Source organism: Fomitiporia mediterranea, assembly GCF_000271605.1.
Source record: "Fomitiporia mediterranea MF3/22 unplaced genomic scaffold FOMMEscaffold_3, whole genome shotgun sequence".
Lineage (NCBI taxonomy): Eukaryota > Fungi > Basidiomycota > Agaricomycetes > Hymenochaetales > Hymenochaetaceae > Fomitiporia > Fomitiporia mediterranea.
Window position 1 is genome coordinate 1761243 of NW_006760388.1, and position 26627 is coordinate 1787869.

Sequence of the window (26627 nt, forward strand, 5' to 3'; positions counted from 1 at the left end):
AATTTTAATTTTAATCTTGGTGTGGAAACAAGACACACGACGAAAGACAACGACCAAGCATTGCATATTCCGCTCCCCATCAATGGAAGCACTTCTAGTATTACATCCTTTCAAAACCCAAAAAAAAGATAGCAGACACAGTCCACCGAACGATCTAAGTCCGAAGAATCCAAAACTCTTCCTCTCCCTCTCACATGATACATCCAGCTACCAGACCAACAACAGCAAGCGCGGCCGACGCACTACTGAAGCTCAACTTCGACAATGCGCTGCTTGCTGTCGGTGATGGGCTCGCTCCTACACCAGACTGCACGACTGATCCGCTCGGAGATACGGCACCAGTACCTGTTGCGCCAGTTCCGGAAGTACCGGTTCCAGTCGTTGTGTTGCCGCCGGTTGCCATTGCAGCAGCCTGGAAGGCCTCAAAGCTCTTAGCGGCATTAGCATTTACGGCGAAGACCATGCCCTTTGCACAGTGCCTTCAGAGACAATGTGTAAGAAGAAATCAACTGCTGCATATAGGCACAAGAACTTACCCGGTTTGAGCACAGAAGAACCACAAAGGCGCGGATGCATTGTTGACTGTGAAACTCCACTGCGGAACTTCTGATGCGTTTGCAGTTACCGGGAAGAAACCGGAGTCGACACCACTCGAATTGCACGGGCTTGCAAAGGTCGATTGAGTGACAGACTAAAGACAAAAGGAACAAAAGGAATTAGAACAATTATGGAAATGGGCCACAATGAAGTCATACGTGGTTCTTCGCCAAACTAGCCACAACATCAGTCGCCGAATTAAATCCACAGTAGTCCAAGCCACTCACAATTGGAAGGCAATGGTGTCACCCACAGAGGCATTGACCGAGGAGGGGTTGTAAGTCAAGCCGTTGTTTGCACCAACTTGTACAAGGATATTCGCAGCAGAGACGGAAGTGATCGCAGCGAGGGCAGAGATAATACGGCAGAACATCATGATGGCGAAGAGACGACGAAAATTCGGACTCAGTCAGAAACGATGAGTGGGTGAAACCGCGTAAATGCGAGGCTAATAAATGGAGAGGTAAGTATTCTAATACTAAGCTTTATTTATTTATTTTTAAATGAGAGATGCTTACCCTGCTCGAAGACGGGAAAGGAAAGGTGCAAGAGGACAAAGAAAGGAGAACGAAAGAAGACGGTGGGGACAGAACGAGAGGGCGTTGAAAGGGAAGAAAAGTGACGGGTCTGAAGGCTTTTGTACCTGTTCTCGGGAGGCAACCGGCAGGCGCCGACTAAATTAGGTAATCTATTGTTGACGGTCAGTGGCTGCGCTGCGATTGGCCGCGTAACGGGAACGGGAAGACATGCACTCTGCTAAACTAGACTCCGTTGTCCTGGTTTCTCAAAGTTCTTTCAGCATGCGGCCCCCGCAGAAGTCACTTCAGCAGAAAACAGAATTCGCAGCAAGACTGTGTCATTGAGACGAGCTACCTCTGAGTCGCAGCCACGTGAAGGCCAAACCACCTGGTCTCCGTCCGATACAGTTCATCAAACTGCTGAACAAATCGACTGTCTAATCTACATCAGTACATGCCGCCATCAGGGACTCAGACAACTTGGCATTTCATTTCCGGACAGATGTCGTCGAACTTGTAACTGAACGTAGTGCTATTTCTTACTTTGGAGGGGGTAATGAAGCATTTCTCGAACGCGTGGTAGTATTACTGCAAGAAACACATACGAATTCTTCACTTCGGGTAATGCAGTGTGTCAGTGATCTACAAGATATTTTTCGCCTATCTCTGGGCGTGATTTTCAGAGATTTTCGTAGTGGGAACAACGGATGGCCGAAAGTGAGGAAGAAGGTTTGATGAGTGATGACCTTGATGCCCAGAAAAGGCAGGGCGACATTACGGAAGTACCGGCACGTGTTTGGAATAGCCGACGGTTCAGGAGAGTTTTCGCCCAGCTAGTGCCTCCTTTGAAGCCTTTGACTCTTCCGTCCTATCCTTACTCTTTCCTGCTTTCATCCGTCCTTCATCCTCGCCATACGCGTTCTCCAAAGGTCAGTGACGCCCGCCCGTACTCTTTGCCCCGTTTCCATATCATAAATCACGCGTCTTTCTGCTTTTTTCATCAGATCTCGCCTGGACGAGCTTGATACTTCAGCCTTCTGTCAGTGTAATACCGTCGTCACCCCGCGTCTCCGAGTCATCGCACACAATGAGTTCGCGACCACACAAGCAGTCTATGTCGGAGCTCAAGATCCGACGACTGATGGAGCACAACCAGCGTTTAAGAGAAGATCTTGCGCGGCCGCGTGTGCGGGTAAGCGAAGCCAGCGCCAGGTGTGTCCCTCCCGTCTCTCACCGGATGCTCGTTTTCCTCATCCAAGTTACGCGTTGTCTCCGTTCTACAGTTTGATCCAATACTGCAAGACAACAAAGGATCATCTTGTTCGTGCCTATCATCAGATGTCGAACTCAAGAGCGTGATAACTGACAAGACAACTCTTATGACTTTTATAGGTGCCATCTGTGTGGGGCCCGGTAGGGCGAGGGGAGGACCCGTATGCACCGCCGGCACAAGGCTGTCAGTGCGTGGTCATGTAGACGTGTCTTCCATGCATGCAGGCAGACTGGCCTGTCATCGTCGTCGTTGTCGTCCTGGAAAATATACCTCCCACGGCGGGAAGAGGGCAGTTTTCGGTCACCCGGACTTGCGGTCACCCGGTTCCTCCTTTTTTGTGTTTTCGTTATCGCTTCTCTTGACACTCGTACTTTATCGTTCATTGCTTCGTTCCTTGCCAGTTTATCCGAATGAAGACTCGTTATCCTGCTCCACCGACCTGATTGAAAAAGGGACCCTCGTTCGCGGTGCGCTCATTCAACAGACCAGGGCTTGTTCTCCATGCTGCCGACATTCAAAACCATTGAAACCACGTTCCTCATTTGTGATTGCATTCTGCTTTCGAACTTGCATGGTGGACACCTTCGGTATCATGCGAACAGAGGGTTTCACCAATCCAAGGAATTTATATAAATTCATTCACCATTATTCCGTCATCCCGATCCCGTCAAATTCGGGTTTTATCTTTACCTTCCACCCTTTCGACGTAAATACTATATCTTTATCTTCACCTACTTGCTCGTCCTCTCGCATCCTTCTTCCCAGTATTGATACACCATCATCATTGTAGTTCCTGCACCCAGTAGATGGGGCTATCCACCAGCAATAAGCATAACATATTCATCGGAGCGGACGTATTACCCTGTCACTCTTTTGGAGGGAGTTCAAATTGAGGAAGCACTTTCATTATCTTTCGGCAACGTTGAAAAGTGAAAGTATTATAATGCAGAGATGAAGACATGTACGCCTTTCTCTGGTAAAGCACCGATAAATTTCTGTACTTGTTCTCCATCTTTGAAGGCAATAACAGTTGGTAGTGCAGATATCTGAAATTACAGATTTTTGTAAGTATTCAGCGTTGAACGACCTTGTTCATTCATCATCGGGAACTGTGAGACGTACCTCGTACTCCATAGTCAGCGCCATTTGCTCATCTGCATTAACAGTAACAAGATCCAACGGTCGTCCGCTGGCTGTCTTTACGGTATGGTCACCCTCTGGTCCTGGTGCAGTCAACTTCATGAGGATGGGGCTTAGCATCTTGCATGGACCACACCAGCTGAATACGTTTGTACTCGTTAGTAAGTATATTCTCTCCATCCATAGAAATGGACAAATGAAAGTATTACTATTAATTAATGAAAACTTACTCGGCGTAAAAGTCCACAAGTACGATCTTCCCGCTAGAGTTCTCCTTCGAAATGATTTTCGTGAAGGTCTGCCGTTCCATATATCAACGCCAAGCACCATCACCCAACAAAGAATTTGTATAGACAATGTTCCCATCAGATAAATTACAATACACTGGACTGCAAACAGAAGTGACGTACCGCTTTGTCAACGTCTAGAAACTGGTCCTTCCGACAGACAGTCGCGCGCAAACTGCGCCTTAGCAACACATTGATGGGAGCAGCTTGTCGTACATTTGAGGTGTAGGAGGCTTGGTTGGCCAGACGAGAGGCTGAACGTAAGGTGAACATGGACATGGTCGTTGAAATTCAAAATGAAACGAAGACTCGGAGCGGTGGAACGGTGCGACTCAGGAACCACTTGCTTGTGCTGGAGTATGACATATAGCATCTTATCATTCAATTACTCTTACTCATTTCCGCTTCTTTTGCTTCCGACGACGTTCGAAAAATTCAAATGAGACTGGTATTTTTTCTCAATCATAAAAAGCACAGACAGAGCGGGTACAAACACAATGATATAATAAATACCAAGCGAAAAGAAATCTGATACTTTATAACAACTGAAAGAGGTAAGGGAATCAGGGGAAAAACAGCTGTATAAACATTGGGATACAAAGTAAAGGTCAAGGAAGAACGAAGACTTCGTAAACTTGGAAAAATAGGACGACCACAGTCCGCACGAACACAGTGAAACCAAGACAGATATTTCTCTCGACGGGGTTTTTCCTCGTAAAAGTTGACTAGGACAGGAAATGCGTAGACGACGGAAAGATGGGTTAGAGCACGACGCAACCGCCACATGGACCAGCCGTACGCTGCGGACCGTACGGGTCTTCACCTCTGTTCACTGGACCCCAAACCGACGGTACCTGCATTGCTTATCAGCTCCAAGTCATACCAATGTCACGAGGAATCTCACCAGGTGATCTCTTGTCTGTCGACAGTAACGAATCAAACTGTCGGCATATAGACGGTGAGAACGTAACTTAAGAACATATGCACGACTACGCTTACCTCGCACTGGCCTCACTGACCCGGATACGCGGACGTGCAAGGTCCTCTCTAAGACGCGCGTTGTGCTCCATCAGACGCCGGAGCTTGAGCTCCGACATCGACTGCTTGTGAGGGCGGTTCATGGTGGCAAATGTCTTCTCGTAGCTCGACTAGATGCTTTTAGATTGGGCGAGACGTGGTCAGCGCAATGCGAGCGAGCAAGGTGGGGCGTGCTGCTGGAGGAGCGAACAAATAAGTGTAATTTCCACCACCATCAGTCAGGGCTGTTCTCGGCTGTGCACAACGTGGAGAACGCACCTCGGGTTAAGTATGCGACCGGAAAGACAAGGCCTGCTTGATGTGGACTGGGCCACAAATGCGACGGGGACGAGGGGAGCGAGACGGTGGGTAAGGCTAGGAGGTATTGCCAGTGTGAGCCTGCGCCCATTGCTTGACATCGTGTGATTGATACTACCTGCGTCACGTGCAGCTATTACCATTCACGACGCGCTCTGCTCTGCTCGCCGTCCACGACATTGACACTGCACGCGTAAAATGGCACGCGCAAACACTTCACGGAAATCGAGGCATTCACCTGCAAAAGGATCCAAGAAGACGACCAGCAACAAAAATACCCTCTTCAGATCAGGTCCGTCATCGCACTTGAATTGTGCTGGTGGACTGAATCTGACGACGACTTCATTAAAAAAAATCAGTATTCAAGCCTCCGCATTCTCCCAATATCGACAAGCACAAGCAATTGCCAGTTAAGCTCAAACCAATCAGAAACTCTCCCTACAAACGTCTTGTTCTTGCGCCGAGGAGTAAACTTCAGACCATCAGAGAAGAATCACCCGAAGAGCCCGAAGAGGAGGAACGCGACAATAATCGTTCTTTCAGGGAAGACACCGCGAACTCTAGTTTTTTCAGAGACTTCAACATACATGAGATGTCCAGCGGTGAAGAAAAAGACGATAGTGATGACAGCGACTACGAGGGTTGGGATGACGAGACGACCCTTGTGGCAAAGTTTCAGGAGAAGTGCGTGACCGTCTATTTTCCCGATTCCCGAAGCACAACCGACTCTCACATAGCGTTCCCGAGACTTCTTCGCGCGAGAAGATGGCAGAATTAGCATACGAGCTAGAGGGGCCCATGCAAGCACGCTCTGATCAGCTAAAGCACTATCTTGCGCATACAATGGCCCCTGCGACTCGCAAGGTTAAAGAGGTCCACAGCATCCTGGAACAGAAAGTTGACGTCGCATTTGGGTGCGCATATACTCATGGTTTAGTCAAGCTTACTCTTAATATGTGCATATACTCAGAGTCGGCGTCCTATCGTTCGACGACGCCTGCAAGAAAGTCGAACAGCTCTCTCTTCACGACGAAGACGATATCAAGAAAGCATACATGGAGACACAGGTTGCATTTATTGACACTTATACGCTGTACCTTTCCAGAGGACTTACCTTTACTTCTCGCAGCGCAATATCACAGAATATTTCAGACAGTTAAAGGAAGCATATCAAAAGCGCAACCAGCTCTGGGATCAACTGCATGAAGCCGTTGAGAAAAGTGGTATGTGCCATACTACCATGTTGTTCTGAGAGAGATCTTTGTGCCCTTCAATACTTCTTATCTGACGAAGTCGGACTCCTCAGCTTCGAAGACTCTTGCATCACTGTCAGCTCTGCCCTCTGAAATAGACGAAGCTGCAGCTACTATCGAGAAGAAGGCAAAGGACGTCACAAAACCTGGACCCAAGGATAACAAAGCAAAGCTCTTGCGCGATCTACTAGCAGAAATATGAAGCTTATCTTGATGCATAGTTCCTGCCAAACCAGAAAAGTCGCATTTCCTCATCTTCTCGGGCTCCTTCCTAACTAATTTTCGGACTGTTGGTCAAAATGTCAGCTTTATATCGTTAGACTTAGTGGGCAAGGTCGACGTTCTCTTCACGGACTGCTTTTATGTTCCTCTGCCGATGGACTCCAAGAGACAACTCTTCCTTCTGTATCTCAAACAAAGGACTTTATCGAGATTTTCAAGAGCACAGATGTACTTCGCATACCAGCATGTTTTTTTCTCAATTTCAACTGTTCTATTGTAGAATAGCTGCATAATCTGAATAAATGTAACCTAACCTTTTTTGCATGATTTTGTGTCATGCGAAGGACCCGTAAGCACGCCTGTTTTCTCACCGCGCGTCTGTCTCGTCAAGTCTGGTTGGAAGATGACAAGAGCGCGTTGTCGGCTACAAATGAATCGGCTTCTTTTTTTCGACGTGTTCAACTGCGACATCGTCGCAACAACGAAGCTCGACCTTTCCCCTTGATTACGGCGTCACGAGTTGTCGCCTAGAACGTTGAGCTATGGCCCACATCGTTCTTGCGACGCGACGAGCTCTGCAGGACGCCTCGCGTCCCTTCGCAAGTTCATTTGGTCTCAGCAAACTCCCAGAACATGCGGACGTTGTAGCGATCTCGTCGCTGTTCTTTCTAACTGTTCACCAGTTCATTGGTCCCAGGCTGAGCAAAGCGCTCTTTCCGAGGAGTTATGGACAACTCAAAACGCGACGAGACAGGAATAACTGGTGCGTTCGCGTGGACATAGATCTTTCTTCATCATAAACGAGCTCTACTAACTGAGTTCACGACCATTGCTCAGGAATATTCGCGTCGTTTCTCTCGTTCATGCACTCGTAATCATCCCTTTGGCGTTCCGGAACGTGAGTCTACCTGCACTCGATGCAGACCGTGCATTTGGGTGGGATTCTCGACAGGGTTTGCTTGGTGGTATTGCGTGTGGATATTTCATTTGGGATACGCTGGAGTCTCTGTGGCATTTCACTGATATTGGCTTTGTCGTGCACGGTCCGTTAATCTGGTTCTTCATGTTTCTGTGTGTTAGCCTGGACTGACTCTGGTTGGGTAATTTCTTCTAGGTCTTGCTTGCTTGCTCATTTATATGTTGTCCTTCGTATGTCATACACCTCATGCTAAGAAAGTTACTCCGTTGTTCAACACTGTGCATCATAGAAACCATTTATTGCGTACTATGGACCTCGATTTTTGCTCTGGGAACTGTATGTGTCCAACCTATCAGTGTTATTCAGTTCAATGTCTCAAACGGATTGTTGACTCCCTGTAGGAGCACGCCATTCCTCAACTTCCACTGGTAATACTGTCTCTCAAGTTTTGTGAAAATGCAGCTTGAACAGTATCTTTATTAGGTTCCTTGATAAAATGAACCTCACTGGGTCGATTTTCCAACTTATCAACGGTCTATTTCTCCTGAGTACATTCGCGGGAGTACGTCTCATCTATGGTTCTTACCAAGTAAGCATTACTTTTTCGCTTACTCTTAAACATCTAACGCTTTCTTTTCATAGTCGATTGCGTTCTACCGCACACTCTATTCAATCCGTAACGAAGTTCCGCTAGCCGTGTTGCTGACGTTTGGAATTGGCAACGTCATACTGAACGGTCTGAACGTGTTCTGGTTCTTTAAGATGATTGACGCATTGCGGAGGCGTATGAAGCCGTCGTCCAAGCCCAGCTCGAACGGCAAGGACACAAAAGGCAAGTGGGTGAATGGGAGGAAAGCGGAGTGAATTTTATTATGACCTTGGGACTTGGATAAGAAGGTCGAAATATAACCTGTTGTGTTCCTGAAGATTATTTTGTTTTGCAAGTGGTATATATATGTATCTTGCAGAATACACTCAACCAGTTATAAATATAATTTCGCGCGCGGTGGGAGAAGAGACGCGACTGATCGACGCGTGAATTGAAATCTTGCAGGATGACTTCATCTGCAACGATTCCTGTTCCTGCTGTAGTCCAGAAATTCTTCTCAAAATTCCCTCTATACACTTATCCATATGATGATTCAGAGTCCCTTAGACTAGCATCCTCCCGCCAGACGCGTCCAACTCTCTGGATAGCCCCTCCCAACTCCACAAAAGACGTACTCTCCACGGACGCCGAGTGTCTAAAATGGCAAGCGTACATAGCCTTGCGAGGCGTCAAGAACGTTGGCTTGCGCTGGGACATTGCAGCTGAAGGTGCCGTAGACGGCCGATTACCCAGCTTGGTTGCGTATGAGGGAGGAAAGCCGGAAGTACTTGGGGCGCGTATGATACCTGGCTGGGTGGATGGTGTTTTACAGGTGGAGGAAGACGCTTTTGAAGGATATAGGGACACTGCTATGAAAGATGAGAGTCGTGCATGGGTTGCTCTGCTAGAAGGGACTGTACACAGTGCACTCGTAAGTTCATCTTGTACTACGTACGCAAATTGTTTCTAACATAACCGATATTTTCCGCAGATGCTGTTCAATCCAGCTCCCAAAACGCTAAAATCCTTCCTACTGTACACACCTCATGTCCCTACCGGTCATTCAGCTTCACCAAATCAACCCAGCCTCTCAATGCTCCTCAGTCCACCACCTGCTCCGCTCTCCGGCTTCACAACCGTCTTCCCTTTGTACGGAGAACGGGTTTCCCGCGCGTCTATCAAGTCTCAATATCGCGATGCGATAAAGTCCTTGAGTGATAGACTCGGTAATGATACTTGGTTCCTCGGGTCTTCGTGAGTAAAACATTATTACGAGACTATTCTGTTTACTTTTACTAACCTTCCTGTCTCTCGTTAAAGCGGACCGACGGCTCTCGACGCACTTGTTTTCGCGTACTTACGTTGCCTACTTGCTGGACCGGACGAACTTAGGACAGAGGTTGTGCATAGGCTGAACCTTTGCGAATGGGAAAGGCGTGTGCGCGAGATTGTACAGTCATCTTTCGTGCTTTCTTCAGCGTAGATTTGGATAATGTTACGTTCATTAGAGTATTCCGGTTATTTCGAGATATTAAGTTTCAAAAGGGCAGAGGTCCGATTCTCGTTTTGCCCTTAATAATTATATATCTCTGTTAACTGTGACAACAGCATCTAACCAGTCCAAGCATGATTAAATTGCCCAATGATACTCCACAATGCAAATATAAGTACAAGAATGTATCATCCAGCGCCTTGCGTCCTTTCCAATAACCTATTCACCGCAGTCGGTCGACCGGATGCAGGATGGGCAACATCCGACTCCTTCATCGCCCTCATTCGATTCAATAGCTGAACGAGAAAGTTCGAGTCGACGTCGTATCCAGTAGCTGATCTGGAAGCATCATCGACAGAAATACGACCAGCCGATTTTCGCGAGTTACGGCTGCCTGACGCTGAATTCGAGCCGGTTTTTTGAGTGGATGAGCTGATAGGGTTGAAGTCCTCCTTCAACCTATCGCAGAGAGCGTAAAAGGATATCATCTCCTGCGCAATGGTAGCGACGACTCGCAGATTTACGTTCAGACTTGCGAAGAATCCAACAAAGTCCTGAGGAGGGACAATTGGCTTCCGCGTCGCACCGTCGTCGGTGTTGCTATCTGAGGAGGCTGTACGTTTCTGCGGGACCACGGAATTGGCATGCCTTGCAGACCTACGAGTTGTTGCCCCAGGCTGATGCTGAGCAGCCACGAGGGCGGCCTGCTTCAATTCCGTCCAGTCGAGATGTGCTTGCCTCACAAATGGGTTGAGGACGCATACAAGGTAAAGTGCTGCTATGGCAATTAGGTGGGGAGGGTATACGAGGCAGATGTCGGATCGATACGTGTCATTAATTAGGAACCTAGCACTTTGTCAGCTATTGGTAGTTTCGCCGATAAAAAGTATATACCAAGCATTCTGAATACCCCCAGTATGCATATCGAGTTTGCCTTCTCCAGTTCCCCAATATCGAGGACCGTCATCTATACCAGCTCCGAGTTCACCTGCTTCCTTTTCTTCTAAACTTTGTTCCGCTTGGCTCGCGTCTTTAACGAGTGCCATAAGCGTTCGGTAAGGATGAAAGACCAGCAAGTCGCATTCGAGATCATCGACCAAATAGAACTCCATCTCAGCCAGTTTTGAGTTTTCAGTAGGAAAGTGTCGGACATTGTACTCGGCTATATGTTGCGATCTGAGCCTTTTGTCTTTTTGTTCGTCAAACAGAAATAAGCATTGAGTTACACACCAAAAACACTTCGAGCCTCGGAAATAACGGTCTTTATATGCACAGGTGATTCTTCGGCCTTGGCAGCTACGTAGCAGCAGGCGGCAAGGACTAGATACGGGTCTGTTTCACAATACGAGTTCTTGATGTAGAAACGGCGAAAGAAGATGGTCGCAGTAGCAATAACTCGCTGGCGCATGCTGAGTTTATTTCCCAGTTTCGACATCACTAACCTAGGCAGTCATTGAGAAATTATGTTAAGTTCATTTAAATAATGCTCACGGTTTGCAAAGAAAATGCCCAGCAGCGCGAGGTGGTCTGGGTCATCGACATAATGCAGGTCTTCTAAGCGCGCTCGATGTAAAGTTGCACGGTCTACAATCCATCTTTTACTTTCCACTTGTAAGTCTGCATAATCAAGGACTGCAGAAAGCCGGTATCGTACTCACAAGTGCGACGAAGCCCAGAAATCAGTCGCCATACGGCGCCAAGCATTCAAATCGTTGGTGAAGCACTTGACGAAGATCGCGTCGATCAATTGCTTCGTTTGGGTTGGCTGTACCACGTGCCTACACGTGCGCCTTAGAGATAAAATCCCTCGTTTCTTACTAAGCTAATCAACAGAACATCATAAAGAACAGTGTCCTGGTCAGTCTGGTATTGGCTTCGTTGAATATCGCATTTAGTTATAACTTGTCCATATAACCTGTTTTGCGTCTTTTTTAAATATTTTAAGCAATTCATTTTTAAGACCCTCAATCTGCTCTGACTCAATCAGGATACCGCGGATCACCGACTTCTCAAGTTCGCGCACCATTTTGCTCTATACCATGCTGAGAATAGCATCTTACGTTGAGAGTATTCCATGTCAGTAGGCACGGTTTCTGTAAAAGAGGTCTGACACGTAACGGTAGCAAATGACCGAGGTTACAAATGGGCCGGGAGGATCTAGTCATCTTACTCATGACATGTGAAGGCGTCACCATCTCGCAATCCTCCTAATCGCTTATAACAGCCATCTACCTGCTCGGCATTCCATATTCCTCTCGCTTTCCACCATCATCATGACTGTCGGCTATTCAGACGGCTTTGGGACGCGCGCAGTACACACAGGTTCCGCACCTTCACTAGAAACAGGCGCTGTCATTCCTCCTATTTCTCTTGCAACCACATATGCGCAGTCTGCCGTCGGTGTACACAAGGGCTACGAATATACCCGGTCAGGAAATCCAAATCGCGACCAGCTCGAGCAGCTTCTAGCAAGCATTGAACGGGGCGGAGAATATGCTCTTGCCTTTGCCTCGGGATCTTCTACGACGGCAACCGTTCTCCAGAGTCTCGGTCCAGACGCACATGTTCTTAGCGTCAACGATGTTTATGGAGGAACCTTCCGCTATATGACCAAAGTTTCGAACTTAGAGACGTCTTTCGTTGATTTGGAGAAGGAAGAAGATGAAACGATCTATGCTGCGATTAGGTCTAACACGAAAGTAAGTACAATGCGCATATATCCGGGTATTTTTGCTTATGCATTTCTTCTAGTTAATTTGGATAGAATCACCAACAAATCCTACCTTGCGACTAATTTCCATCCCTCGCATCGTCGCAATCGCGCGCTCGCATCCGTCAAGACCGCTCGTTCTTGTAGACTCGACCTTCCTCTCGCCATACTATCAGTCCCCTCTTCTGGCAGGAGCCGATCTCGTCATGCATTCACTCACCAAATATATCAACGGACACTCAGATGTCCTTATGGGAGCGCTGATCCTTCCAGAGAGGCACACAGAACTCGCCCAGCATCTTCGCTTCTTGCAAAATGCCATCGGTGCTGTCCCGAGTGCTTTCGACTGTTGGCTCGCTCAACGAGGAGCTAAGACTTTACATCTCCGCATGCGGCAACACGGTCAGAGTGCTTTACGCGTCGCTCGTTTCTTAGAAAGTCGTATAGGCAACGAAGTAAAGGACGTTATTTATCCTGGTCTGGCAAGCCATCCTCTAAATGACGTCGCGTACGAGAGTTTGAGTCCTCATGCACGCGCGTGGGTTGATAGTCTCGGAGATCGTGAAACGGCTGGTGGATTCCCTTACGGCGGGATGGTCTCGTTCCGAATTGCAACTCCAGATGCAGAGACGTACGGAGGCAAGGCACACGCAACAGCTGAGAATTTCCTTAAATCGCTACGTCTCTTCACACTCGCTGAGTCGCTCGGTGGTGTTGAGTCTCTTGCGGAGTTACCATCCCTCATGACACACGGCTCCATCCCGCCTGCTGAACGCGCTCAACTCGGAATCGGTGATGACCTCGTCCGACTAAGCGTTGGTGTTGAGGATGGTGACGATCTAGTGCGCGATGTCGAACAGGCTTTGCAGGTTGCTGTGTACGGCGACCCAGTGAAGACGAAGACGAACGGTGTAAACGGACACGTTTATTTAACTGCGAGTGGAGATGACTCCCCGCCTCTCGTTGGTTAGAGGATGTCCTCTTCCTTGGACTTTGATTTTGACAATCTATAGACTGGTATGATCGAGCTTAAATTATTATTCTATAGAAGTTTTCGCAAGGAACGTTGTTGCTTTCTTGTAGTAGTCTTATTAAATGTTGGAATACATGAGTGGTTTTCTCTGAGTCGGAGATTTTCATGATGGGAGTCTATATCATCGTTGCTGTAAATCACAAGAACAGTTTAATATAGATGATCGAAGAATATACTGTAGAACATCCTTATTTCCAGTAAGCACAACTCCTTGAGTGACCTTCTCAAGCTCCAATATGCACGAGATTAACCCATCTTTCTGTTGCAATTCCGTCCTGTGCCTTCAACACTAAAACTGCATTGCGAAGCCCCGCAGCCGCTTCTTATACTTCGCTTCGCCCTCCTCGCAATCGTTTATATACTCATAAACAGTCCTAGCAAAATGGGGTCCATCGCCATCAAGTAGCTCCTACATAGAACCCTTCACACTTCAAAACCCAGAGAATTGCATAGCTACAGCGAGATGAAGGACTTCATCATGCACACTGTCGTGGAACTGTTTTGCAGTATGGCAGGCGGAAAGAAATGCGAACTCTCCATTCGGAAGACTAGCTTGGACGATATCGAGTAATGTTAGTGATGTCGAGTAGCCAGTACGAACGTACTCAGTTTATGACTTAAACTAAAAACGATCACCTGCTCTTTGATTGTCTGTCAAAACAGTTGATACTATTTGAGCCGTGTTGGACGGGACTGCTGGAAAGCGTAGAATAATAACAGCACTGTGCATTTGTAATACATATATTCTTTACTGCTTGCTTCTGATGTTAGGATGAAAGGATCGAGCCATCCATAATACCTTTCACGAATAGGGTCCAACGTCTCTCCCAAGCATCCAATGCTGCTGCTTTCTCCTTGTCATCCAGTGTCGAGTACTTGAAATATCAGGGTTATATGCGCTGCTGTACACTAGTCCATGAAAATGACTCACTTCAATGCTTTGCCGAGCAAGTGCTTTGAGCGTGATCAATCCGCTGACCTCGCTGGCGACAAAGACCTGTGAAAAAAGATTGAAGACACTTGGTCAATTGTCAGTCGTGTGGATCGGCTTACCTGGAAGAAGTCATATGACAAGCCCATATTGCCAAAGATACCAGGGTCGTCAGAATTTAACGCGATTTTCACACCATGGTTCAATAATATTGGGAGTGGGTGTGCAGGCATAGATGAAGTTAAGCGCTAAACAAGCCCCATGTTAGTTCATTGCAGTGACAGAAGGATTAACAACGGACTAGGATCTCGTTACTGAAATACAGTCAGCAGGGTAGTCTACAAGAGGATCATTCGCATGACTCACGAAATCGGACACATCTCAATGCAGATACCCCTTTCTTTCGCTATCTCAATAAGCTTCGGATGTTTAGCAAGTGAGAAACTGGATCATATGAGAACTGTCTGGTATGATTGAAGCATAGGTAGTTACAAACCCATGTCCGATGCGTTTTGTCCCAAGCAAAATTGCATCGTACAGATTGTCGTCCGCTTCTGAGCCATCGCCCAGTGTTTCTCCTGCGTGGAGGATAAACGGAAGGTCCAGTCCGAGGTCAGCAACACGCTTCTTAAAGCGCAATAGTGGCTCTATATAGTAGATCAGAGGGTATAGGGTATTCTCGTTACCGACGAGGTCAAAGCCTAATGTTTAAACCGTGATTAGCATAAGGTTCTTCGTGAATAAGTAGGAGCTACGAACCTGCAATCAAGTGCGGGAACTCCTGCTTCAGTTGTATGCAATCTTCAAGATACCAATCGAGTTCTTCGACCGACATGGCTCGTAAAGTCGAATATATGATACGTGCTCCAAAGAACTCGTCAGAACGATTCTGCGCCTTCATCTCATCCTTGAATTCATTTAGCACCGTTTCAAACATCATCACCCATTCGCGATGGGTAAAATCACATTGGCCATTCTCCCGAACTGTGAGCCTGGAAAACGTTCAGAATGACACAGTTACAACTGAAAGCTGGAACCTAACTTGTTAAAAAATGGCACCCGAATTTCGACGTAGGAAATGCCATCTTCTACGGAAGAACGAAGGAACTCCCGAATATATTTGCACATAATCGGCGCAAAGGTGGTGATACCCTACACATGGAGAGTCCTTAAGTTTCTCTGTGAACCACTATGTACCGAAATAAATGACGTACAGACGTAATTAGAAATGTGGTCGAGAACTTTTCCCAGATCTAGACTGAAATTGAGTACGGATCGACTTGTATAACAGTTGTATATCACCTTAAACACGGTATTATGCGTTCCGTAGGCTTCACTCGGATTTATGGTCAGTGTTCTTATAAACCATGAATCGAATCCACTTGGTCCGCCCAGAGAAGGACTGAACGATTCTCTTGCTTGTTTGATGTTAACCCATGTGCCAGGAACATAACCGTCAGTAAGGCTTTTCGCATTGGTGAACTCGTCGGATGGAAGTGCACGGAATTCGGGAATAAGAGTCTTGATATTCGCGTCTGTAAGGACTTCAGGTGTGCGAACATGGATTGCAGGTTGCTCAAGTGCCAGCTTGAGAAGAAACGCAACATCCACCATGGCATCCAGATGACCGTGAAGTAAACCACCCTTGGGCATCTACTGCTATATCAGCAAAGACATTCGGCGAAGCAGTGAATAAACAGAGTCACCTTCTGGAGGATCTGAAATACTTTGGTTTTCATGACGAGCTTCTTTGCTGTATTGCTCAATGAGTTCACATCGAAGAAAATTATTATTATTGACTGTGCCTACCCGACAGAAATTCCATTCCTGGAAAAGTGTTGGTGACATCTTCATGCTCTACGGACCAGATGGATTTAGCCTCTTCTGCTCGGATGGTCCGGATAATCTCATCCGCCTTCAGTTCCTCATTTGAGGCGGTGCGTATGTAGGCAGCGTCACATCGCAAAGACCTCTCTTCTGCAATCAAGCTGGCTCGAGCCGATAAGTATGAGTCCTGGGCAGACATGATCACTGTATGCTAGCAAGCCGCAGGAAGCCTTCTGTTTGCAGAAAGTTGATTGCCAGCCTGACTCGACAGCGCTCGTGATGTGAGAATATAGCCGGATTGGCGGCTCCGTTTTCTGCGAGAACCATGCAATCCACATGGTTAATTTGTACGTCCTCTAAGCGCATTACAATGTAGAACGGGTACAATGGTCTATGTGATTAACAGGATAATTGTGAATATTCATAAGCAACGCTGCATACGAGCGATAAACTCGTAAAGTAATGATGTCGAGCGAGAAGACGCGGTACCAAATCCGTACAGACAGATGTACGTGACCTCCAGACGTGTCTTCCCACTCCCACTACAAAGCTGCTACTTTGCCGCACATTATCCTGGGAACACTTTATTGCGCTTCTCTGTTCTTGCCCACTGAAATAATTACTCTGTGAACAAAAGAGGACGAGGCTATGAACCAGACTGTCTGTCGATAGAGGTGGCATGTCCGATCGTGACCAGCAATCCGTGGCCTCTACCTCGCGTCCTGGGTCTCCCGTTCCTCCTTTGCCAGATTTCTCTAATGCTCGTCCTTACCGTTTCGCCTGGGATGCAGCCACGCGCAAGGCAGATCCTGCTAGTGTGTCTGGAACGACCGAAGGACGCGGAGACTACTTTGTTTACAAACCCAGTCTTAGCAACTTCAATTTCTCTTCTACTTCGTTAGCGGTCGGTGCAATACCCTCTGACTGGAGCAGTGCAAAACATGGATTCAATGGTATGTGCTTCTGCCTTCAAACATTGTTATGGAGTGCAATTTACGTGCCCATAGCCATATCCACACTCGTCAACAACCCACACAAGAAGTCGGCTCCTCCGAAAGCTCATGCACCGGTGCCGCCCACCGTACCCTCCCAATTGCCTCGTGTCCGCCGCAAAGACTTCGATGGGTACCTTAAATCCGTAGCCCCTGACTGGGAGCAGTTTGAAACTGCATTACAGTCTAATCAGCAAGAAACGCAAGCAGATGCATTCGCTGCAGGCTTGGCTGAAATGGACTTGGAACCCCCAGCAACGCCTCGAACACCCAGGCTTACGCACAGAACCTCAATACCTTCGCTTGATAGCGTCCCTTCCGTGTTCTTTGACTCGTCATTTGATTTATGCGATTCGAAGACGTTTGCTGCCGTCACAGAGCATCACGACGGAGACGGAGGAGCGTTTGACCCTTCTACAGCCTCCCATTCGCTTCCACTACTGGAGAAGCTCTCGCACTACGCTGACACCATTGAACTACATCTCATCCGTGAGATATCCCGGCGTTCGCCTTCCTTTTTTGCCGCACTCACAAATTTAAACGAGCTCCAAACGGAATCAAGTCAATGTCTTAAGCGAATACGGAAGTTACGTGGCATGCTACATGACGTAGATGAGAAAAGTGCAAAGAGGGGTCTTGAAGTGATCCGTTTGGAGAGGAAGGTTAAAAATTTGGAAGACGTCAAGGAAGGGGTGAAGACCATGCAAAGTGTTGGCGAAATGCTGAGCCTTGCGCGGAGTCTTGGGAGCGGAGGAGAGTGGGACGCTGCTCTTGGCCTCATAGAGGGATTGCAACGGCTCTGGAATGGCGAAGATGATCAGCAATTACAAGCTGATGCGGCGCGACCTAACTCCAATGCCAAAGCACCATCCAAACTTTCAAAACGTAACTCCACTCTTGTCGCTGTCCCGGAGTCTATCGCTGAGGAATCGGAGCCGACGTCTCTTATTCAAGCGAAACCGCCGGCGCCTCGAATACCTCTCTCATCTGTTCATGCATTCTCATTACTTCCTGAGCATCTCCGTATGCTGACGTCCGAGATAGCCGCGTCTCTTACATCCGAGCTTATCACGGTATTGAAGACCGACCTTCTGAACCAGATGGATACACCTTCAGTGAACAGCCAGGAATCCATGTCTGAGAAAGTCGACGAAGCTGGAGCTGAGAAGTTAACAATGCTTCGGGATCGGGTGCGACCACTTGGTCGAGGCTTGCAACGGACCAACGCACTGAAGGACACTGTGCAGAAATGGACGACAGTAGCTCTTGTTGAGATCAGATTAGGTTTGAAAAAGGTTTGTTCTGTTTGTCCAGTCCTTCGTAGATATATTGCTGACTTTCCGCAAAGCACCTGCCTTCAGCGGAGGAGCTCGATGAGGAGGACGCTGATGCGTCAGCAAAGGCAGACTCTGGGAGAAGGTGTGTAAATCACAAACTATGTATCCTTTATTGTAGTGACCTTGATTTTCTTTAGGACCGCCTTGCGAGACGTTTTGCGGGAAATGTCTCATGGTGACTTTATGTTGTTGTTACGAAGAATCTTTGGCACCTTGCTACGCGGCATTCAGGAGCTGCAGACGCAAAATGCTATCTTGCTTGAAGTCGTTCCCTCTCCCCAGTAAGTTACCATACTTTGACATAACGGCGTGATCTGATCTTGGTTTTGTAGATTACCAGAGTCTTCTACAGTGGAATCCCCTTTGCAGGCTGATTTATCCGATTTACTCTCTTCTGTCACTGAACTTGCACACTCAGGAGCCTCTAAAGTTCTTAATATGCGAGCTGAACAACATGCTGCCCTTGATCTGTCTAGTTTCCTTGATGTATTCAACGAAACATGGAACTTTGTTGTAGGCACTGAGACAATTTGTCGTCGGATGATTGTGGGGCTGCGTGGTGCCGCTGTTTCTCAAGCCAAGGCGTTCTTGCAGACAATGCACCAAATTCGAATAACGCAGTCCTCTAAGCTCGTCGAGGAAGAGCAATGGTCGGCCGCGGACGTATCTGCAGAAGCGCAGACAGTGGTGAATACTATTGTTGATTCGGCCGTACGAGATTCTCCAGAACTGGTCGTCTCGCAAACATCAGTCACGTCACCGTCTCGAGCAAACGGTGCACAAACGTCCTCCAAGCATTTGACGATAGAAGGCCGTAAATACTTTGCTGTGCCTGCCACGCTCAGTGTGATCGGTCTTCTTCTTGACTACCTCAAGGTCATTGTGAACTTGTCCCTACTCACAACGGATACGGTCGGTCGGGTGATCGAGTTCCTGAAGGCGTTCAACTCTAGAACATGCCAGGTCGTATTAGGTGCAGGTGCCATGCGATCAGCTGGGCTGAAGAACATCACCGCGAAGCATCTAGGTACGGCCTATACTCTCCCCTCACACTGTGTTGAATGGCTGAACCGCTTGTAGCCCTCGCATCGCAATCCCTTTCAATTGTGATTGCGCTTATTCCTTACGTTCGCGAATGCTTCCGACGGCATTTGAACCCAAAGCAGGCGGTAATGCTCGTAGAATTCGACAAACTAAAAAGAGTAAGTTTAACATCCTTTGTGTCTATTGTGGCATGCTCACTCCTCACGTAGGACTACCAAGAGCATCAACAAGAAATCCACGCTAAACTTATCGCAATCATGGGTGACCGTCTCAACGCGCACTGCAAATCCCTTCAAAACGTAGATTGGTCTGCGTTACGCAGTGAGGTCAATGAGTACATGACCGTCTTGGTAAAAGAAACCGTGACACTGCACAAGGTTCTGTCTCGCTACCTGCAAGAAGCCGCTCTTGAGGTTAGTCGGCTAATTTTTGTGATATGAACTATCAAACTTAACATGTCGCAATGATGTCAGTACATCATGTCCCAAGTGTTTGCCGCAATAAATCATCGCCTTTCAGAGGAGTACAACAAGATAGATTTACCAGGCCTGGAAGCAAAGGAGAGGTGCGTATTGTAATAATACTTCCAATGGAATCCAAGTAACATTACATCAGATTACTACGGGACGCCCGATATCTGCACCAGAATTTCTCAAATCTAAAAAACGTCAACGCCTCCTTTGGAATGCTTGAGATAGTCATCGGCGAGAAAAGATTTCCTGGTCAAGGGCCTGCACAGTCAGAGCAGTCGAAGTCGAAGTCTCCACCTCCTCCAACGGCGCCTGGCGTGAATGACTCCCCGCGGCAACAGACACAGGCTCAAACTCAGTCATTGGCAGCAAGCACGATGGAGTCCGCTAACGAACGACTAAGAGGCATATTCAGACGAACGTCGACGTTCAAAGCTTCTAGTCCGAAGGCCGCTTCCAACTCTCAACAAACGCCGTCTCCTATTGCTGAGAAGCAAAATTCTCCTTTCTTCCCTGAGAAGGCTTCGGTGGACGAACCTGCTGCTCGTACTGCATCGCCACCACCTCCCCCAACTCCCGAGAAGGCAGCGTCAGACAGCAACGCACCAGCAACAATGAGGCCCTCGTCCCCATTATCACCAGCGCCTTCCGAAGGGAGAAATAGATCAAGGTCACGTTCGCCACGTCCGATGGAAAAAGCACTTCCCATACCCTTACCAACTCTTGATTCGGACGGGAACATCGTTGACCCTCCAGAAGCAATAGAGCTGCCGCAGTCACCACCGATGCGAAATGGGCAGGAAGACTCGGCAAAGGCTGCCAATGGTGTCAATGAGGGGTCGTCAGAGGCGTCTGATGAGGGGACCTCAACCTCATAGATCCGCAATTTGGATTTTTGGACTATTATTCTCTGTGTAGATGTTGTGTTGCTTTGCGTTGTAGCTTATATTCGGTACAATTTTATAGCGCTAATTTCGAGGATTCTGACAAAGTCTCTTCTTCACCCAACATTAAATGCACCAAAGTATGAATGCAATTACTTGCGGCATCTCAAATCACAGAACAAATATCTAAGCAAAGACCTTGCGCACAGCGAGCTCGTCTTCGTCCATTCTCCTATCTTCTCTTCGTTCGTGACGCTGCATCTTGCTTTCCTGTCGGGTGCGATACTTTTCACCCTTCTCACGGCGGATAGCTGAGCGAACGACAGCTGGAGATACGAATTCTATAGAAAGCGGGTTACTAAATTTAGAAGAAGAAAACTAGCGACAAGATTAATGTCTTACCAGGGTTAGCAAATACCGTTGCACCACTGAAAGCACCTTCGAAGATTCGTATGGGAGTGAGTACAAAGCGAGGACCGATCTCGACTAGTGACATTTGTGGTGGACCGTTCGGTTGAAGAGGGTCTTTTTCTAAAATCTACGCAGGGACAGTGTTTACATTTCGGAAATATACTCTCAAAAAGAATAAGTGTAATTACCTGAAAGTTTCGGAACCAAATTTTGTTGTCCAGGAGAGAGAAGGTAAGGATGTGATCGATGAAAGGTTTCGCTCGTCTAGCGCCAGGCGGAATACCAAAAATCTGAAAGTCGTTTTAAGAACACCCGCTTGGCAAAGGGGAAGTACGGTCGTAGATACATACGTGAGTGAAGACCTCCTTCGTCAACTTCCCCCACTCAGATTCGTCGAAACCCTTGTCGAAACACACGATTCCTCGGCTGCCTTTTAGACAATTGCCTGTGAGCTTTAGTTCGTCCATCGTATGGATGTTTTGCACGTGCATCTTGATGCTTGGTCCGTTTGGTGTTTTCGCAGCCCAGAGGTACAGATCTTCATGACGTCGTGCTTCGAAGTAGAGTGTGTTGTTGCAGTTGTGAAGGTCAGCAAGCTCGGGAAGGAGATGCAGTTGGGACTTGGAGTCTAGCTTGGAATCTATCCGGAGTCTAAGCTAAATACTCATTTAGCAGGAACGGACATACCCTTCTTTACATGTGGAAGCAGCGCCTCTAAATCGTTCATCAAATGGCGCATGCGGTGAGTTACACCACGCGAGGAGAGAAGGAGGACCCTCTGCTTGTTTTTCTTCCTCTTCGGTGCCCTTTCTTCGGAGTCCAAGGTCCCTTCTTCAGTGGCATCTTCGAGTTTTCGTTTTCCCTTGTCCTTTGCAGATGCCTTGGAAGCATTTACGGACTGAGCCTTGAGGACGGAGGCCATGTCTAAGTATGCTAGTGTGTAACCAAAAATTCCAAAAATCGCGGAAGACCGCATGGATCACGTGCGATGATGCCGCAAGGACGCGTGCATCGAATGGCATCGAATGTCCTCCAGACTCCGGTCTCGATGAGACCGGCTCATCGCTGACCTCCATCCTGCCTATTGACCACCATGTCCGTACCGTCTAGAGATCAAATCGATGGCTATATCTCCTCCGTCGAGGAGCTTGTCGTCTCATCTTATGCATTCATCACGGACGTCGACGCTATCAACGACTCCGTGCAGCGTCTCTGGATGCACGTCTCTCGCTTCGGTCCTCCAGAGATGCCCGACATCCGGCTTCCCAGTCTTGGTAGATTCGAGGTTCCCGCTCCTCTGCCACCTCCGCCCCCGCTTCCACCGACCACGACTTGGTATGAGGATGTAGCAGATTGGGCAAGTCGGAATAAGATCCTCGTGGGTACAATGTGTGTTGGTGCTGTTGGTGCTGGCTTGCTGGCAGGCTACAGTGCATCAAGCTATGCACGAGCTAGAGCTAGGGCTCGGCGTACTCAGAAAACGATTGGTACTAGTACTAATAACAGACGATTGGTCGTTGGTACGTTGCATATACCTTTTAGCATATACAGGAAGCTAACGCACGATCTACAGTCGTCCTAGGCGGAGACGCACCTCTAGGTCCATCCCTGATTTCTGGACTTGTTAAAGAAGGATACATCGTTATCACAAGTGTATCAAACCCTGATTCAGTTGCAGAAACTGAAGCGACAGGAAATGGATATGTTAGGGCTCTGGTATTTGATCCCACGGAGGTGCGTATTAATTTATGTATTATTGTATGAAATACTGACCTTGCGGTAATTCTTCTAGCCTGCTACTCTTCCTGCCTTCCTCAAATCCCTTAAGGCGACGCTCAGCTTGCGTTTCCCCTTGAATGCTGCTGGAGATCCTTATCAGAATTCTCCCACAACCTTCCCAATTATCTTCTCTGTCATTTCCCTAATTACTCTTCCTCCTTTGCAAATCTGCCCGACACCAGCACCTTTTGAGCACCTCGAGCTTGATTCGTCGTACGCCTCATTCCTTTCACATACGCACATTATGCCTTTGCAAGCCATCCAAGCGCTTCTTCCTCTCTTCCGAGTCGATTCCGTTCGTGCGAAAGATTCCATGTATGCCGTTGGAGGAAGCAGGAGCATTATTTTCTGCGTATCTGCTGCAGATGCACGTGTCGGAGTGCCTTATGCTTCGGCGCAAGCGATGAGTGCCGCCGCTACGGTGCGCGGTGCCGAGGTTCTTCGACGCGAGCTCAAGCAGGTCGACGATGCCCAGATGCGCGACCTACGGGTTGTCGTGGTTGATGTGGGTGCAATTGGGAAGACTGATTCTTTGGGACTGGCTGCTTTGTCTCTCGATGATGAAGCCCTATCACGCTCCATCGAAAAATGGACGCCTGGTGAACAGAGAGTTTATTCTGCTCCATATGCTGCGTTCATTAGCGCGGTTACGCAGCGTCGCGGAAGGAAGCCCCAAAGCGTTGATAAATTTGTGAAGACAATGGTAGGAACCGTTGGCTGGAATGCGGCAAAGAGCGAGAGGAGATCGACATTGAGCGTCGGCCTTCGACTTTGGGCGTACGGCCTTCACCGATCGCTACAAGGAGACAGATTCGCAGTTGGTGCTGGAGGTGAGCACATTGGATGTTTCGCTATACTTTGCATGTGCTTATACTACCGTTCCAGCACGTACGTACGCAGCAGCGTCTTACTTACCGTCGTTCATGCTGGACGCTCTGTTAAATCTACCAGCCATCGTAATGTCCGCTAGGAATAGGTACTTGCCTGTCGCACCCCGTATTCCAGCGGGCTTGCCCGAAGTGGAAACGGAGCAGCCAAACGTGGAAGAAACTTCCAAAACAGAGTCAGAGCCAAGTGTCAAGGAGGTGCCAGCATCGCCAATGGAAACCTCGGAACCGGAGCGGTCAGCAAATACAAGAAAATCCGTGTCAGATGTGACGTCCTCTGGTGTTGATAACAGTTGGATAAGCGTACAGGACTGATATCCAGATCGATTTCTCAAAGTTCTGTTGACGTATATCTTTTATATTGTTGTATAAATAACAGTAGCATTTGTCTTTACCTTCATCCCCACTCATGTATATCAACCCAATCATCCACAAAGGGAATTAGCTCAATAATTTAGCGCACTTATCGTAGCGAAATAAAGCAATTGTAGGCAAATTCTCTTGTTCTCGTCATTCCTACATGTGGGTGCGTGTTTGAGTCGATTTGGGTAACACCGGGACGATCTTTGTCGCTTTGGGTCTTCCCTTTGTGAGGAACCGCGAACCGTGCACCGGCTCTTGCTTGCGGGATTTTTAGTTCTCACAACGCGCTGGTCTTTGTCCCGAGTAATCCTGCAAGCTTTATAGAGGGGCGTTAACGATGCCGTTCTTTGTACGCCGTTCTCTCTTGTGCAGTTTATTGCATCTGGCACGATGACAATCGCTGTAGACATTCATCCAGCTTCAAACACACTATGCATGATTAATGAACCAGACTCTTCGTAAGGCAGAGCCAGTTGTGTTGTTCTATAATTGCTAACATCCGTCTCATAGCACCACTTATTCACTTTCGGGACATGTATCCGTTTCACTGTCCTCGAGAGATTCACTCTTTGAAAGAGTCCGCACCGAGAAAGTCCTTTTACGGTCCTTAATAATAATCTTTGAAGGACAGACGGAGCTCATCACTAATGAAACTGGATACTCCGCGGCACGTCTCTGCAGAGTAACGCGCGAGCTTGCGCCAGCTCAGGCTATGTTACTATCTAACGACAATCATGAGGGCAGCGACTCGTCTTCCGTCTGGAACTTTGTATTCGATCTACCTATACCTGGATGGCTCCCTTCATCAAGTATCTTTGGTACTGATATTCACGGGCCAACGGGGACAAGCTACTCGCTCTTTGCAGAGGCGCGCTTTACTCCCCTAGAAGGACCGCATTCCCGCAGCTGGTCGTTTTCGACACTCTGCATGCCGTTTTGGTCAAGACCGAGGATCGCGAAATCACCACGTGTGGATATCGAGGTCGTCCGCTGCACGTTGCCTACTATTCTTGAGGAGCTTGATTCTTCTGTGTCCTTCCCTGACGCGATGTTCGTCGTGCACGCTCGATGTGCCGATAAAGACGATGCAGAATGCCCTGAGGATGATATCTTTTCGAATATCGAGCTTCGTGCATCTATTCCTGAATATGTCGATATGGACTCGGGAAGTTTCATGCTGACTTTACGATTGCGTGCTGGAGCATTGTCTGCTGAACAACAGCGGAAACTTCGATTATCCCATTTCCGAATGCAACTCTCGCAGAGCGAAGTTTATAGGTACGTAAATACATTCTCATGCGTCGACACAAGCTCAAAGCCATTATACTACAGCCGGAGACCGTCGCGTTCTTACACATCTGCTTTCCCCCTTCCCTCGTCTCAGCCAGATAGCACGCCATTATTAAATGCGCATCCTGTGAAGGCAATGTACGACATTGGCCTCGCACCCGTTAACTTCCCTGAAGGAGAAGTTCCTCGAGTTCGAACTTCCTTCTCTCTTCTCCCACACAAGCAGCAGGGCAGATACGCCCTTCCATATGGCGGAGTCTCTTTATTGCAGGAGGCCGCGGCCGCAGATGAAAATGTGTGGACGAGACTGGATATGATTGTTCCGTTTGAGGGGGTATCGATTGGCGAGGACGAAATATGGGAGCGGCAGAATGGTCGTGTCAAGGCACTTCGAGCAGACGAAGACAGCCCTTTCTTCCGTGTACACCATGAATTGGAGGTCGAGCTTACGTTCACGTACGAAGGTGGAGAGAATGGAGACGATGCGTCCATCCGTGAATCCATGGTGTTTAGCATTCCGGTCAAGTTTGCGCGACTTCCCCCGACGAATCCTTGGGACGATTCTACCTTTCTTCCTGCCTACTCTCAGTTATTCTACTCGAATGGAGAGCGGAGAACGGACTATTCTACGCCCTTGCCGATGTATACGGCAAAAGCAGACCCAGAAAGTATCGTAGCCGAAGAGAAGACGACCTAAGTAAGAGGAACCGATTCTCCATTTATAACCCAATGCACCATTTCTGTCAGGAACAGTCGCCTAATATGTAATATCCCTTCGTCGTTCCCCAAGGTTTGCTAATATTTTCTTTTCACCTGGCGCTATAGTAGCATTCGACTTCACCAGTAATTACCGTGTATTTTTGACGATGTAGAAAGCAAATTTTGTAGCAATTATAATGAATTGATTTGTTTTGAATTGATGGCTCCGGTAGTGAGGTGGCCAGAAAAGGAAAGAGGGCAGTGACCTTGAGACGACGGACGAGACGACGCATTGATCAGCAACAAACACGTACGTTCTCGTCCACGTATTCGAGTGTACGTTCA

The 26627-nt window shown here is 47.9% G+C and overlaps 13 protein-coding genes across 13 annotated transcripts; 7 read left to right on the forward strand and 6 right to left on the reverse strand.

The window, feature by feature from the left end:
* Window positions 1-43: 43 nt before the first annotated feature.
* FOMMEDRAFT_139054 (uncharacterized protein) lies at window positions 44-1188 on the reverse strand. Its single transcript, XM_007263770.1, has 5 exons — window positions 1116-1188; window positions 825-1045; window positions 756-771; window positions 537-691; window positions 44-479 (listed from the first exon to the last, which is right to left on the reverse strand). The coding sequence occupies exons 2-5, from the start codon at window positions 971-973 to the stop codon at window positions 191-193; spliced, it is 609 nt and encodes a 202-aa protein (XP_007263832.1). The 5' UTR covers window positions 974-1045; window positions 1116-1188; the 3' UTR covers window positions 44-190.
* Window positions 1189-2202: 1014 nt separating this feature from the next.
* On the forward strand, window positions 2203-2591 carry FOMMEDRAFT_77604 (G-protein gamma subunit; the record flags this gene model as incomplete). The annotated part of the gene is made up of 3 exons (XM_007263771.1): window positions 2203-2327; window positions 2399-2435; window positions 2508-2591. The coding sequence occupies 3 exons, from the start codon at window positions 2203-2205 to the stop codon at window positions 2589-2591; spliced, it is 246 nt and encodes an 81-aa protein (XP_007263833.1).
* A 735-nt stretch (window positions 2592-3326) lies between these two features.
* FOMMEDRAFT_79035 (thioredoxin-like protein) lies at window positions 3327-3838 on the reverse strand (the record flags this gene model as incomplete). The annotated part of the gene is made up of 3 exons (XM_007263772.1): window positions 3327-3434; window positions 3511-3667; window positions 3759-3838. 3 exons carry the CDS (start codon window positions 3836-3838, stop codon window positions 3327-3329), a joined length of 345 nt encoding a protein of 114 aa, XP_007263834.1.
* Window positions 3839-4272: 434 nt separating this feature from the next.
* Window positions 4273-5217, reverse strand: FOMMEDRAFT_17939 (guanine nucleotide-binding protein subunit gamma). Its single transcript, XM_007263773.1, has 4 exons — window positions 5112-5217; window positions 4815-5029; window positions 4720-4756; window positions 4273-4669 (listed from the first exon to the last, which is right to left on the reverse strand). The coding sequence occupies exons 2-4, from the start codon at window positions 4934-4936 to the stop codon at window positions 4577-4579; spliced, it is 252 nt and encodes an 83-aa protein (XP_007263835.1). The 5' UTR covers window positions 4937-5029; window positions 5112-5217; the 3' UTR covers window positions 4273-4576.
* Window positions 5218-7128: 1911 nt separating this feature from the next.
* On the forward strand, window positions 7129-8512 carry FOMMEDRAFT_103859 (DUF887-domain-containing protein). The gene is made up of 7 exons (XM_007263774.1): window positions 7129-7388; window positions 7463-7668; window positions 7740-7774; window positions 7834-7880; window positions 7946-7972; window positions 8028-8133; window positions 8187-8512. The coding sequence occupies exons 1-7, from the start codon at window positions 7168-7170 to the stop codon at window positions 8406-8408; spliced, it is 864 nt and encodes a 287-aa protein (XP_007263836.1). The 5' UTR covers window positions 7129-7167; the 3' UTR covers window positions 8409-8512.
* An 87-nt stretch (window positions 8513-8599) lies between these two features.
* Window positions 8600-9739, forward strand: FOMMEDRAFT_145137 (uncharacterized protein; the record flags this gene model as incomplete). The annotated part of the gene is made up of 3 exons (XM_007263775.1): window positions 8600-9064; window positions 9125-9387; window positions 9454-9739. The coding sequence occupies 3 exons, from the start codon at window positions 8600-8602 to the stop codon at window positions 9614-9616; spliced, it is 891 nt and encodes a 296-aa protein (XP_007263837.1). The 3' UTR covers window positions 9617-9739.
* A 1-nt stretch (window position 9740) lies between these two features.
* FOMMEDRAFT_118905 (cyclin-like protein) lies at window positions 9741-11315 on the reverse strand (the record flags this gene model as incomplete). Its single annotated transcript, XM_007263776.1, has 5 exons — window positions 9741-10471; window positions 10520-10801; window positions 10852-11062; window positions 11117-11226; window positions 11284-11315. The coding sequence occupies 5 exons, from the start codon at window positions 11313-11315 to the stop codon at window positions 9814-9816; spliced, it is 1293 nt and encodes a 430-aa protein (XP_007263838.1). The 3' UTR covers window positions 9741-9813.
* Window positions 11316-11838: 523 nt separating this feature from the next.
* FOMMEDRAFT_166049 (uncharacterized protein) lies at window positions 11839-13537 on the forward strand. The gene is made up of 2 exons (XM_007263777.1): window positions 11839-12324; window positions 12377-13537. Exons 1-2 carry the CDS (start codon window positions 11899-11901, stop codon window positions 13304-13306), a joined length of 1356 nt encoding a protein of 451 aa, XP_007263839.1. The 5' UTR covers window positions 11839-11898; the 3' UTR covers window positions 13307-13537.
* A 512-nt stretch (window positions 13538-14049) lies between these two features.
* On the reverse strand, window positions 14050-16332 carry FOMMEDRAFT_17942 (adenosine deaminase-related growth). Its single transcript, XM_007263778.1, has 12 exons — window positions 16109-16332; window positions 16006-16052; window positions 15602-15952; window positions 15514-15552; window positions 15342-15451; window positions 15059-15291; window positions 14796-15000; window positions 14666-14743; window positions 14601-14613; window positions 14422-14547; window positions 14300-14365; window positions 14050-14243 (listed from the first exon to the last, which is right to left on the reverse strand). Exons 1-12 carry the CDS (start codon window positions 16323-16325, stop codon window positions 14136-14138), a joined length of 1593 nt encoding a protein of 530 aa, XP_007263840.1. The 5' UTR covers window positions 16326-16332; the 3' UTR covers window positions 14050-14135.
* Window positions 16333-16805: 473 nt separating this feature from the next.
* FOMMEDRAFT_26558 (Vps54-domain-containing protein) lies at window positions 16806-20847 on the forward strand (the record flags this gene model as incomplete). The annotated part of the gene is made up of 9 exons (XM_007263779.1): window positions 16806-17079; window positions 17134-18413; window positions 18467-18537; window positions 18593-18736; window positions 18788-19482; window positions 19536-19657; window positions 19709-19912; window positions 19973-20064; window positions 20115-20847. The coding sequence occupies 9 exons, from the start codon at window positions 16806-16808 to the stop codon at window positions 20845-20847; spliced, it is 3615 nt and encodes a 1204-aa protein (XP_007263841.1).
* A 192-nt stretch (window positions 20848-21039) lies between these two features.
* FOMMEDRAFT_79717 (ribosome biogenesis protein BRX1) lies at window positions 21040-22186 on the reverse strand (the record flags this gene model as incomplete). The annotated part of the gene is made up of 5 exons (XM_007263780.1): window positions 21040-21194; window positions 21256-21391; window positions 21453-21554; window positions 21615-21904; window positions 21952-22186. The coding sequence occupies 5 exons, from the start codon at window positions 22184-22186 to the stop codon at window positions 21040-21042; spliced, it is 918 nt and encodes a 305-aa protein (XP_007263842.1).
* A 143-nt stretch (window positions 22187-22329) lies between these two features.
* On the forward strand, window positions 22330-24433 carry FOMMEDRAFT_139062 (uncharacterized protein). The gene is made up of 4 exons (XM_007263781.1): window positions 22330-22784; window positions 22838-22998; window positions 23057-23873; window positions 23929-24433. Exons 1-4 carry the CDS (start codon window positions 22358-22360, stop codon window positions 24243-24245), a joined length of 1722 nt encoding a protein of 573 aa, XP_007263843.1. The 5' UTR covers window positions 22330-22357; the 3' UTR covers window positions 24246-24433.
* A 250-nt stretch (window positions 24434-24683) lies between these two features.
* FOMMEDRAFT_166053 (uncharacterized protein) lies at window positions 24684-26389 on the forward strand (the record flags this gene model as incomplete). The annotated part of the gene is made up of 3 exons (XM_007263782.1): window positions 24684-24751; window positions 24804-25571; window positions 25626-26389. 3 exons carry the CDS (start codon window positions 24684-24686, stop codon window positions 26278-26280), a joined length of 1491 nt encoding a protein of 496 aa, XP_007263844.1. The 3' UTR covers window positions 26281-26389.
* Window positions 26390-26627: the final 238 nt, after the last annotated feature.